The sequence below is a fragment of the Lacerta agilis genome, chromosome 2 (assembly GCF_009819535.1).
Source record: "Lacerta agilis isolate rLacAgi1 chromosome 2, rLacAgi1.pri, whole genome shotgun sequence".
Lineage (NCBI taxonomy): Eukaryota > Metazoa > Chordata > Lepidosauria > Squamata > Lacertidae > Lacerta > Lacerta agilis.
The window spans coordinates 108,397,672-108,411,430 of NC_046313.1; the positions used below are offsets into that span (position 1 = coordinate 108,397,672).

The 13,759-nt window shown below is 44.0% G+C and overlaps 1 protein-coding gene across 1 annotated transcript in view; it reads right to left on the reverse strand.

Moving 5' to 3' along the window:
* Positions 1-2,625: 2,625 nt before the first annotated feature.
* PPT2 (palmitoyl-protein thioesterase 2) overlaps positions 2,626-13,759 on the reverse strand; it is a 46,426-nt gene continuing 35,292 nt past the window's right edge. The window contains exons 5-9 of the mRNA XM_033141697.1: positions 13,093-13,200; positions 8,997-9,080; positions 7,015-7,099; positions 4,062-4,116; positions 2,626-2,943 (exon numbers count right to left, since the gene is read on the reverse strand). Of these exons, the coding sequence (XP_032997588.1) occupies positions 2,800-2,943; positions 4,062-4,116; positions 7,015-7,099; positions 8,997-9,080; positions 13,093-13,200 (476 nt within the window). The 3' untranslated portion in view covers positions 2,626-2,799. The remainder of the gene's footprint in view (positions 2,944-4,061; positions 4,117-7,014; positions 7,100-8,996; positions 9,081-13,092; positions 13,201-13,759) is intronic.

Sequence of the window (13,759 nt, forward strand, 5' to 3'; positions counted from 1 at the left end):
ACCAATCAGTTGTTCCATATCCAGTTCTAACTGTAGCTTCTTGTCCCACATAGAGATTTCTCAGGAGACAAATGAGGTGATCCGGCACTCCCATTTCTTTAAGAACTTGCCATAGTTTGCTGTGGTCGACACAGTCAAATGCTTTTGCGTAGTCAATGAAGAAGAAGAAGATGTTTTTTCTGGAACTCTAGCTTTCTCCATAAGTCCTCAGTACCTCACAGCAATTTGGCACCTCAGATATTTATCACCTCCACTAGCTGCGCTTTTACTTTGGAATAGTGAGGATTTCCCTCAACTCCACAACCTACCTTGCTTGCCATACGTTACAGTAAAACCCAAAGTTTTGCACCTTTCGGTTGATTTATGCAAAATAATTTTTTTAAAAAATCCAGGCAGCCTGTGCAAACGAACTCAAACTTTGCATGATGGAATCTGAATATTGCCCATTTGCTTGCTAGCTGGGCTATATACACAGCTCTGGCCATCACCTCATCAAAGGAAGAAGAAGAAGAAGAAGAAGAAGAAGAGTTTGGATTTGATATCCCGCTTTTCACTACCCGAAGGAGTCTCAAAGCGGCTAACATTCTCCTTTCCCTTCCTCCCCCACAACAAACACTCTGTGAGGTGAGCGGGACTGAGAGACTTCCGAGAAGTGTGACTAGCCCAAGGTCCCCCAGCAGCTGCATGTGGAGGAGTGGAGACGCGAACCCGGTTCACCAGATTACGAGTCTACCGCTCTTAACCACTACACCACACTGTTAGAACACATTAAGAGCCAGCTGATCAAGGTAGTAGACGGAATGAAAGGGAGGGATAAGGAGTCTGGGTGGCATGACTTCGGATCGCAGGCATGTGTGGGCATTTATTTCTAGATGTTCCCCTGCTAAAAAGCTCCTTCTGTAGCATGCAGGCAGCTAAGACAACAGGTAAAGAGCTAAGCGAAGCATTTATCTCCAGTGTACCAGCTGACTACATAAAGGATTTGTGTATTTCTTTTATGTGGAGGAACATTCAAAAGCACAAACCTCTCTCTACGGTACTAGAAGTGGAGCAGTCTAGCGTTCCACAATCTCATTCCGCATAGCATGTGAAACATTTCCAGGAATAATTATCCCCCTCAAGCCTCACCAAGCGCAGCTGAAAGTGAACCCTGTCTTGTCTTCATTTCCTTTTTCATTTCCTTTTTTCAAACTCCAGCTGAGTATACACTTTGAGGCACATTGTTTTCTGCGGTTTGTTAAGGGCTGCTGGGAATCGTAACTCTGTGAGGGGGTAAAACGACAGCGCCTGTAATTATTCGAGGAAACGAATGTGCTTCGCATAAACACAGCCTGGATCCACAGTTAGCGTTAAACCTGAGTCCTATTGCGTGTCTCCTATTGTACCTTGGTGATAGTAAGAGTTAATACTGTAGCAGACGGGTGGGGAATCTGTGGCCCTTCGCATCTTGTGGGACCCCAACTCCCATCAGCCCAAGCAGAATGGCAGGCAGTCAGGGATGATGGAAGTTGTAGTCCTGAAACATTGTAGCCCCAGGTCCCTTTCCCTTTCTGTAAGTGGTGAAGCTCTGCAGTTTTCCCACCAATAAATAAGAGTACCTTAGCAGATGCTCCCCCAAAATCAGCCAGCAGCTGCCTCTTAAACAACTGTCACTGGGTGGTTTAAGCACATTTCATTTTTTAAAAAAATATAGACAACAGAGCAAACGACGAAGTTTCTGTCTACCTTGATTTTTGTTGCTAACCTGAGTTTCTGAGAATGTGCTTCTAAAGGAGGAGGGAAAATAGACACATTTATAATAAATACATATTGCCTTTCCATTTAGTCAATAATTTAAAATATTTGTTTTGATCTGTGATTGGAGGACTAAGCTCTGAAGCTCCTTACAACGTTGTGGTGCAAAGAGAGAGACTGAAGCAAATTGCTGGGAAAATTGCAACCTTGAACCATTAGATGATTTTGTGGTGACACCTACATGGTTAAAATTCGAAAATGCCAGGGAACTGGAGTTTTGGTAAAATAATACAAACTGACCCATCTCTGTTGAAATGTCAAAGCAGAAATTTGAGCAGAAATCTCAACTTATCTCTGCAAAATAAAGTTAGGTTATCAAAACTTTCTCACAATTAGTTTCTGTCACCTTTCTGGAAGTTTAGTCTCCATTAGAAACAGTATTAAGATTTTTGCCAGAAAGAATGTGATGGTTTTTTTTTAAAAGTCCAATTGAAAAGGCATTTTCTAAATTCAACCTTTCCAGTGTTAGAATTGCAAAGAGAAATATGGCCAGCTTCCACAAGGCATAGATTTCTGCAGTAGGTTTGGAACCGGGAAATATGAAATAGGAACATTATCCATTGCATTTAAATGTAATACAGTTCCTGTTTTCAGTCTCTTTGCTAAATTCGGCACCTAAATCCCACTCCCCACCCCCTGAATTCTTTTCAAGTATTTGATCCTGTTGAATTGTCCTTTTGCGGTTTTTCCTGCAGCTTTGATAGCTCAGAGCTGCCAAAAATAAAAAATGGCACTGACATTTCCCGCCTCCTCCCCTGCAGCCCTCTGGAATCCACCCCCAACTACTGCCAGCCTTCACCAAAAGGTCCTGCAAGGGGGGGGGAAGTTTCTTCCACTATGAAAGAAAATATCAACCATCCTAAAAATGAAAACAAAACCAAAAGCTATAGGTAACAAACGCGGGGTTTCTTCTCGGTGGGAAGAAATGCCAAGATGAGGTACCACAGCGCATCTCAGTTTAGGACAATCTCATCCTCTGCCAGCTTCTTCTCAAGTCCCTGCCAGCTACGTCAACCATTTGGCAATGCAAGTGTCATAAACTGTGAGGTTGGAATGCCAGTTTGTGTGGGTGACGCCTGGCATTTTGTAAAAAACGATGTCACCTCGAGCGTCCAGAGTCTTCAAACCAAAGGTATCCAGTAGGTACACCTGAGAGAAAGGAGAAACGGGATCGTTTAAACTCCTGCTGAAATACAAAAATAAAAATAAAAAAAGCCCTGTCATGAGGCGGAAGCTGAAGACAAAACTAGTGGCGTGGGATTTTTTTTTTTACCAGTTAATATGTTGCTTGGTTGTGCCTTTAGATTGCAACGCGCAAGAGACACGTACCTTTCCATAGGGTTTTGAGGTCCTGGTTCTTACACATGTGTTCTAACTAGGCCAGGAACACTTTGAGTTTCCTCTGATATTTCAAATCCAGAGGCATCCCCCCCCCTCCCGCAGCCTTCAGGAGCCATTTTGAAGGTCTTATGGAAGAAAACCACCCTAGAAATATTTGCATTCAATAGCTAGGCTTTTTGGTAGGTTGGTAAGAAGAGGAACTTGCAATTGACAGGAACATTCCAAGATTTATACAGTGGTACCTTGGTTCTCGAGAGAGCCAGTGTGGTGTAGTGGTTAAGAGCGGTGGACTTGTAATCTGGTGAACCGGGTTCGCTTCCCCACTCCTCCACATGCAGCTGCTGGGTGACCTTGGGCTAGTCACACTTCTTTGAAGTGTCTCAGCCCCACTCACCTCACAGAGGGTTTGTTGTGGGGGAGGAAGGGAAAGGAGAATGTTAGCCACTTTGAGACTCCTTCGGGTAGTGATAAAGCGGGATATCAAATCCAAACTCTTCTTCTCAAACTTAATCCATTCTGGGAGTTCATTCAACTCCAGAAACAGTTCGAAAACCAAGGCAAGGCTTCCGATTGGCTGCAGGAGCTGCCTGCACTCAATCGGAAGCTGCAGAAGCTGCATTGGATGTTCGGCTTCCAAAAAACGAACACTTACTTCTGGGTTTGTGGCGTTTGGGAGCCGATTTGTTTGAGAGCCAAGCCGTTCGAGTACCAAGGTACCTGTGTGTGTGTGTGTGTGTGTGTGTGTGTGTGTGTGCATTTAAAAATATCAATGGAAATCCATGTTAAAAACAAGTTATTAAAAATTCAAAACATCCTCCTTTCCCAATACCAACTTCTTTTTCCGAGTAAACCAAAATGTACATTTCTTTTGACATGCTGCTGCCCCTGGCTCCGTCCCCCCAATTAGGCAGTCTTGCCTCACTCACCGGCTGTGATGTCATATTTCTCACATTCTCGTTATCATCATAGAAGGCAAACAGGCTGCAGGGAGAAGAAGGAAGAAATAGGTTTCATTACAAGGACAGTGCTTGATTCATAGCTGTCAAGTTTTACCTTTTCTCATGAGGAAGCCTATTTGACATAATGGAATTTCCTTTAAAATAAGGGAGAACTTGACAGCTATGGCTTGATTTCTCTCCCACCCCCACCCCCCCCACACACACTCAGGGCTGAGATCCAACCCCATGACCTGAAACTCTTAATTAAGAACTGCTGCTGCCTGGGTTTGCTTTCTTCCTCCTCCCTCCCAATCCCTTTTCCTTTCATGTCACATCTTTCTTGGCTGGGAGTCTTTCTTGGCTGAAGGCTGGAGGGGAAAATGCTTCAAATAAACAAATTCTGTGATAAGACCCATATGTATGCACCTGCAATTTTATCCTGACTAATAAGTCCATGAAAGTTACCAGCTATTCACCTACACATGTTTAAGTTAATCTTTTGATGCTTAAAAACAAATAATAAATTCACTGATTTTTTTGGGGGGGGGTGCACTGAAAATTTCCATCCCTATTCATCAGGAGGCAATTCCTATCTGCCATGGATGAGAAACATTTTTGCTTACATGCCTGTTGCTGTCCTGTTTTGTTTGCTGCATTCTACAGCGGTTTGAATATATTCTCCCCACGTTGGAGCACCTGCCACTACAATATTGCTGGACATTGACTATTGAAAGGCACCCTGCCTTCGTCACAGTGTTCCCTGACAGCAATTTATTACGCTTACTATTTCTTGTTTATGAACTTTTGCATAACTATGCATATATTATACGTGGACGCTTATGATTTGTAAATGTTGTTTTATGACCTAACCGTTGATAATACATTATTAGCCGCGTGTTGCGTTTGGATTTGAGCAGTACAGGGTATAGCATGCAGGTTGTAAAATTAACACCCTGCAATATTTCAGGGTTTTTGTCTCCTTTTGCAAAATTCAGTATACAGGTGAAATTCGAAAAATTAGAACATCGTGGAAAGGTTCGTTTCTTTCAGTAATTCAACTTAAAAGGTGAAACTAACATATGAGATAGACTCATGACATGCAAAGCGAGATATGTCAAGCCTTTATTTGTTATAATTGTGATGGTTATGGCGTACAGCTGATGAGAACCCCAAATTAACAATTTCAACTTTGGGGTTTTCATCAGCTGCACGCCATAATCATCACAACTATAACAAACAAAGGCTTGACATATCTCGCTTTGCATGTCATGAGTCTATCTCATATATTAAACTCCAGTAGCTAATGAAAACAATTGCTTACATAAATGGACTTTTCCACAATATTCTAATTTATTGAGTTTCACCTGTATTTCAGGGCAGCATCACCATTATTATTATTATTATTATTATTATTATTATTATTATTATTATTGGATTTCGCCACCTAACAGAGAGGCACTGTGGCAGTGCTGAATTCCTCTCGCAAATATTTATACCTAACAAAGGAAGCTCCCTCATATACTGAATCAGACCATTGGGTTCATTTAACTCAGTATTCTCGACACTGGCTGGGATCCGAGACAGGATTTTCTCTCAGCGCTACATGGAAATCCTGGGGAATTGAACCTGGGACTGTTCTATTGCAAAGCACAATCTCTGCTACTGAGCTACAGACCTGCTCTACCTACTCTCAAGGTAGCTTATCTGAAATACAACAAAGCAAACAATGAAAGTTAGGATACAATACTCTCGGGGGTGGGGGGGGGGGTGGAACCAGCAGCAAAGAAAGCATACACAGTACCAAACAGAGATTCTGCCCGGCACCTAAAAAGTGTTATGGCAGGGGCCAGAGGAATAGGCAGCACTATCTCACTTCAGAACGGGGGCTTTCCAAAGCTGGCCCTCCAACAAAGATCTCAACAGTGAGACAAGTTTGTAATCTGGGCTGTGTGCTCTGATTCACAAGCCTAAATGCCTTATGGGCAAGTCCGAATGGCTTCCCTGCATTGATAGCATACGGGTGGGGTAGGGGGGAAGAGGAGTTTGGATTTGATATCCCGCTTTATCACTACCCGAAGGAGTCTCAAAGCGGCTAACATTCTCCTTTCCCTTCCTCCCTCACAACAAACACTCTGTGAGGTGAGTGGGGCTGAGAGACTTCAAAGAAGTGTGACTAGCCCAAGGTCACCCAGCAGCTGCATGTGGAGGAGCGGAGACGCGAACCCGGTTCCCCAGATTACAAGTCTACCGCTCTTTAACCACTACACCACACTGGAAAGAGTGACAGAGAAGGCAGAAAGCTGTGCTTGGAGACAAAAGCCTTGTCCTCATTTATTATCATTTTATTATCCTGCTCTACTGTTGGGGCATAAGCAGGCAAATGAGTCAGCAGACGGGCTGGAGAGAAATCAAAACAGCAGCAGCACCACGAGTTTTCATTCTTACACATGCAGGAAGCTAGAAAGGGTCCTTCAACACAGAAGTGAGAGAAGTGGTTCTATCTGGTGCCAGTGGATAAGTTAATAAAACACGGTACTGTAAAAGCAATCCAGAGTCTTCACTTCATTTGCTCATTTTATTGGGATTTTAAACTGTATTTAACACACACACCCAGGGCATAAACATGGCTCAGGAACACTTGCCTCTACCCCTGCGGTTTTTAAGCAGACTTTGGATGGCCATCCGTCGTGGATGCTTTGGTTGAGATTCCTGCATTGCAGGGGGTTGGACTAGATGACCCTCAGGGTCCCTTCCAACTCTACATTTCTATGATTTTATGTTGTTGGGCTCCAACTCCCATCAGTCCCAGCCAGCATGGCCAATGGTGCCGGATGATGGGATTTGTAGTCCCACAAGGGTCCCTGCTCTACTTCCTCAAGATCTGAATCTCCCCCTCCCCAACCTAGGTGAGAGGGTCTTCTAGCAGCTTCCAAAAGCTCACCTGGACTGCCATGGCGTGATTACACCGTCATCCGGACCCCCAATCAGAACCATCTTTCGGATCCGCAGGAAGTTTCTCTTCCAGGCTGTATTGGGAGAGAGAAAGAGAGAGGCAAAAGATTCAGAAATCTGGTCACAGAAGTCACTGTGGAGACTCTCCTCCTTGGTCCCATGTCCTTCTCCTTCCTCTGTTCCTGACAGACAACAACAGATCTCTCCTCACTCTGAATTCTCTGAGATGTGCAAGGAAGTTGGATCTGAGTTAATCTACATAATTTGCTCCTGCAAGAGGTAGCGATGGCCACCAACTTAAATTTTACGATGGCATCACCAATTGGTGTGGGGAGGTGGGGACAGAAAGAAATGAGAAACTGAAAGAAAGCAAAACTGATAGATGTGCCCATTTCCTACTGGTCTCACAGCCCTTTGCTGTTTAGAAGTCTTAAGGCAAACTGAGGTAAAAAAAAGAGGAATAAGCTGCGATGACTTGTTTTCCGGGTCTGCTCCCGAACTTTTATTTCGTTTAAATATTTGTCGCTTGGCCTTTCTTCCTATGAGGACCCGCAAGACAGCTTGAAGTATAAAGACTAGATAGCAGGTGATTAAAATAAAGCAAAACAGGGTGGGGGGTGGGGGGGAATACCGAGCGAAAAGTCATAAAACACAACACACACGGCACGGCCAGCAAGCAGTCCGTGGCAGGAATCCAGGATCCAACTGCATCGGTTCCAAAAAGGATTGGCAAAACAAAACACAGAAAGGTTTTTTTACAAGCCTTTCTAAAGCCGCCACAGCTGAACTGGCCTGGCAAACCTTTCTGGAGAATTCCAGCAGCCTGACATATAAACTTTTAGCAAGCAAGATTTTAACTCTCCATTTTGGGAAAAGTTTAACTTGAGGAGGTGGCGTTCGCACAAACAAAAGAAACACTCCATCTTCGAAAAGTCGTGCTCGGTTACCAGATGTTGTGGGCCAATAACCTGTTAAATTTCTCTGTGTCAGGATGCTGGCAAGGCCTTTTTTTAAATTAAAAAAACAGAGCTGCCCTATTCAACTTGAGACTTGGCCCGGTTCTAACAACTCAGAGGCAGTAAAAGACTATGAGGACCACAACGGTTAAGGGCAGGACAGGGGAGGCAGCCATGTTTATTCTTCATGAATCAACTGGGATTGGGGGGGGCGGTTGGTTGTGGTTGTGGTTGTTGTTGTTGTTATTACACAACACTCTTGCAGGTGAAGGAGAGGAACCAGGCAGACGCTTTTCTCTCAACTCAGCACTGACATTGGAAGTGAGTCAGACTAGGGAGAAAAATGTTTGAGATAGGAATTGGGGAGACACCCGAACGAACAAACAAACGTGGCACCCACTGACATGACTAGTTTGGCCCTAAGAGGACAATTTGTAAACTTAGGGAGCCCCGTTTCAATTTTCTCTTCAGTCATTGCTTCGCTGTGGGTGTTTTTTTTAGCAACGGAGTTCTCTTTCCACCTCAGGAAGGAAATTATGAGCAAGAGTATAAACATTTAAACATATGTTTAAAGAAGATTGGAAAACGTTTACAGAATATAGGGAGGGAAATTTGTGTTTATTTGAAAACGTGGGCAGCATTAAGATAAACTCAACAGTGTAGATGGGTTTTGATGGATGTAATAATGGAATACTGAACGGTTTAGTTTATACAAAATATGCAGGGATTTGTGTTTTGCAAAATGAACCATGGAAAGAGAAGAAGGGAAGTCACTGATATTTTAAGGTTGTTTGAGTGAATTTTCTAAAAGGTAAAACAGAAAATGTAATAAAAATTATAGAAGAAGAAGGAAAAAAAAGAAATTACGAGCAAGACTGCCTGAGAGACCTAGCTGGCCAAAGATTAGCAACGCAGACCCAAGTCACCCAGGGCTGTGGGGTAGGCCTGCCTAGTGGGGCTAGCCTACCATTCCCCCTTTTACATTGGGAACTGAGGGGCAACGCCACTTTATTACCTGTTGCGTTGGGATGGAGCCTCTCGTCATTCAACAGAGCCAGGAAGTTGCTGCTGTTGAGGTAAAGATCCCGATGATGTGGATCTGAAAAAAGGCAGAAAAATATTGTTTGCTTTCTACACTTGCCTTTTCCCACAGAACCCAGGAGACAGGCTCCAACTCCCCCCCCCCTTATTTTTAATATAAAAATATAAAATAAATAAACAATTATTTTAAAAAACCAGTCTCTTCTTTTTAGGGGGGGGGGACGGCTTTAGATCTGAACATAGCCCTGGAACTTATTTTTAGTGGCAGGTTTTATCTCTGGAATAAGCATAGCAGGAGCAAGAAGCCGCGACTGACTCAGAGCATGCGCAGAGTGCATTTCCCTGCAACGGAATATTTACTTATTTATTTTGTCTATCTCCCACCTCCTTCTCCAAAGAGCTCAAGGTCCGTCCCCCTCCTCATTTAATCCCCACAACAACCCCGTGAGGCTGGTTAGGCTGAGTGGCAGTGAGCGGCCCCAGGTCACTCAGTGCGAGCTTTATGTCTGAGTGGAGATTTGAACTCTGGTTCTAGTCTGACAATCTAACCACTACAACCATGCAGACTGCTCCAAGAGACCAAGGATCCCGAAGTACAAAACCACTCTCCTTCTCCAACCCATCTACCCAAATTTCCTTTGTATTCATCACTCCTGGCAGATCAGTGGTGGGGACCCAGTGGTTCACAGCCCCCACTACGCCCGCTGGCCCTCCAAAAGAGGCAGATTTCGGGGGGCGCAACCGAAAGAAAAAATAACAACCAACAGAGAGAGATAGGAAGGGGGGGCGGAGATAACAGAAAGAAGAAAAGCCCCAAAATTTGGAGAAACAAAAAAGACAGCCAGGGAGCAACAAAAATAGAGGTGCCTTGAAAAGGGAAGGGGAAATAAGGGTGTGCCCCCCCCCAATTATTTGGGGGAACAGATCATTAACCTGTAGTTGAGTAGCAATGCTCCTTTTCCCCACAATGCATTGTCAAGCTGAGCTCGCACCCCATCTCAAAACAAAATTAATTTTAATACACTCAGCAGAATGTAATAAGGAAGCACCACGGCACAACTGTGTAATCTTCTGCTCCTATCCAGCAATTGCACACCTACATATACTGTTTAAGCAGCTCAGTATGAGTCAATAAATGGCTTTGACCAGTCAAGTAATTAGTCTCCTGATACAGTATTAATGTATGGAGATGGAAATTCAAAAGGAATCAAGTGTTCATCTTCCTTTTTAGAAACTCCCTAGCTCCTAATTAACTCCCATACACCCAAACACTTATTTCGCACTGTGCCATTCTTTTTTTTCTTTTACACGGTGCATAATGTGTCTAGCTATAAATTCGGATAAACCCTGGTGGAGTTGGAACACAGCCATTGTGGCTAGTAGCAGCAGCCGTCAATATCCTCCGCGAATTTGCCTAATTCTGAGCAAAAGGAAATCTGAGCAAAGGAAGGTCACCTGACAACAGAGAATTGTAGAGTTGGAATGACCCCGAGAGTCATCTAGTCCAGCCCCTTGCAATGCAGGAATCACTTTTGAATAATCCCTGACAAATGTCCCTCCAACCTCTGCTTTAAAAAAACAAACCCCAATTTAATATCATCATCATCATCATCATCATCATCATCATCATCTATTTGTACCCCGCCCATCTGGCTGGGTAAGGGGAAGAAATGGAGGCAGTGAGAAATTTTACTTTCTTGGGCTCCATGATCACTGCAGATGGTGACAGCAGTCACGAAATTAAAAGACACCTGCTTCTTGGGAGAAAAGCAATGACAAACCTAGAGAGCATCTTAAAAAGCAAAGACATCACCTTGCCGACAAAGGTCCGTATAGTTAAAGCTATGGTTTTCCCAGTAGTAATGTACGGAAGTGAGAGCTGGACCATCAAGAAGGCTGATCGCCGAAGAATTGATGCTTTTGAATTATGGTGCTGGAGGAGACTCTTGAGAGTCCCATGGACTGCAAGAAGATCAAACTTATCCATCCTTAAAGAAATCAGCCCTGAGTGCTCACTAGAAGGACAGATCCTGAAGTTGAGGCTCCAGTACTTTGGCCACCTCATGAGAAGAGAAGACTCCCTGGAAAAGACCCTGATGTTGGGAAAGATGGAGGGCACAAGGAGAAGGGGACGACAGAGGATGAGATGGTTGGACAGTGTTCTCGAAGCTACTAACATGAGTTTGGCCAAACTGCGGGAGGCAGTGAAGGATAGGCGTGCCTGGCGTGCTCTGGTCCATGGGGTCACGAAGAGTCGGACACACATATATATATAAAAAACACTCAAGCATCAAAACCTCTAAGTCATGTTTACATGAAAAGGATACACAGCCCAGGCCTCAGTGCTGAGGTCAGACAAATGGATCCTTGTTAGCTCCTGCAACTGAGACGACCAAGAGCCCGAAGAAGAAAGCAAATGCCAGATTATCAGCTACAACCATCTTCAAAGTGTCACGAGACTCTGTCGTTGTTATTGCAACAGACTAACATAATTTATTATGGCATAGGTGGCACACTTCATCAGAACTGCGGGAAATCTCATAGCTGCCAATGACTCACACAAGTGAGCCAAGCCACATACTATTTGAGGTCACTGGTTTTTTCTGGTCTGGAGGGCAATGCCTTTATGGCACTTTATGACATCTAAATAAGAGCATAAACGTGAGCAATGGCCATCTACGGAATGATTCCAGGGCAAGTTTAAGCAATCCCAATATCCTGCTTCCCGGTAGCGGCAATTTCCGGTGTTCCAGAGGACAAAAGTGACAAAAGACAGGATGACGGATGGGAAATCCACAATGGAGAATCAGAGCTGGTCCCTAAGGGTTAAAAGTATTAGCTGGGACATTTCTGCTTCTTATCTGTCCTCAGACACAAGTGGCCCTTGCAAGCTGCTCTCTCTCTCTCTCTCTCTCTCTCTGTGTGTGTGTGTGTGTGTGTGTGTGTGTGTGTGTGTGTGTGTCTCATCCTCAAGGATCCCAAATCAAAATACAGTAGAACCTTGGCTTATGTTCTTAAGATTTAGTGTCAGGAATATAACGTAGTCCTGGACACAGCAGAGTTAACCGCAGGTTTTCTTGAAGCTTCTGGCTGTAGAGCTTTAACTGGACAGCACAATGCAGGAACTCAGCAAACTCACTTGGATAACTATATACAGTATTTATTGAAGCAACTAGTATCCATAAGTTACTATGTACAAACTTCACAAATAAAAGAAACAAAACATAAAACCTCTCCTCTCTGTCTCTCTCTCTCAACCTTCAGTACACCACTAACAACCAACCAACAACCAACTCTCTCTCACACAGAGCTCATTCTTTAGGAACTCATTGACCAATCACAGGTCGTTGCTAAAGGTCTGGAGAGAGAGCAGATCTTGGCTTTCTGCCAACTGGTAATTGCCTGAAGGTAGACAGCTGACTTTCTGCACGTAGGCACTTTGAAATCTCTAACATATGTTACCCCCGGGTAACGTAAACTTCGGGTTGCACATGTGCAGAAACAGGCACCTCCGGTTGCAGAAACCTCAGGATCCGACCAGAGCTCCGGAACAGATCCTGTTGGCAACCGGAGGTACCACTGTATGGGGATGATAACCTGGCCTACCTTACAGGGGTGTTGTAAGCACTGCCAAAGTAACGTAAGCAGAAGCTGTTTCGGCAACTCAAAAGTGCTACATAAAATGTCAAACAACAGGTGGTGGTGGAGGAACAGGGATAGCTGTAGATTCTTCTTGGGCCGTTTCCTGTTTTGATAATCATCACCACCATCATCATATAAATAACCACTGAGGCCCAAACTCTCATGCAAGGCATATTTCATGTATGCAATTTGCATTCTTGCATCTGGGTATATAAATGAGAGCTACTGGGAAGCCTCAGAAACTCCGGGGCTGCCGGGATGGATCAGTTGGTAGAACATGAGATTCGTGGGTTCGAGCCCCACATTGGGCAAAAGATTCCTGCAGTGCAGGGGGTTGGACTAGATGACCCTCGTGGTCCCTTCCAACGCTACAGTTCTATGATCTGTGATCTCGGTAGTAGCAATAATAGCAGCAGCAGCGATCTCACCATTCCAGTAGTTACAGATTGAGAAATCCTGGCCCAGCTGGGTGTAGCATAAACGGTACAGGTTGGATTTCATGTGCTCCGGGAAGAGCCACTTCAAGTACTTGGTGTCTGAAATGACAAAAAAGGAGAGTGAGCACAGACTTTGCTTCCCCCTCTGTGGTTCTTATTCATTTCATTTATTTCATCCATGTTTACCATGAGGCACACCTAAGCGAATTTACAAGACAATGAACAAACAGTTACATATTTTTTTAAAAAACAACAACAGTGAAAACAATGGAATATATAAAATCATTTAATAATAATAATAATAATACTTTTATATAGAGAGGGGTGAGAGAGAAAAGTATCAAACAGCACTCAAGCTTGCTCTTGTTGTTGAGGCGGAATCTCCTTTCTTGTAACTTGGAAGCCATAGGTTCGAGTCCTATTCTCCAGAGCAGGAGAAAACAAGCTTGTTCCCTCTTCCATGTTGACAGCCTTTGAGATATTTGAAGATGGCTGTCCTATATCCTCACAGCCTCCTCTTTCCCAGGCTAAACATTCCCAGCTCCTTCAACCGTTCCTCATAAGGCTTGGGTTTCCAGACCCTTGATCATCTTCGTCGTCCTCCTCTGTGCATGTTCCAGCTTGACAACGCCCTTCCTAAATTGTGGTGCCCTGAATT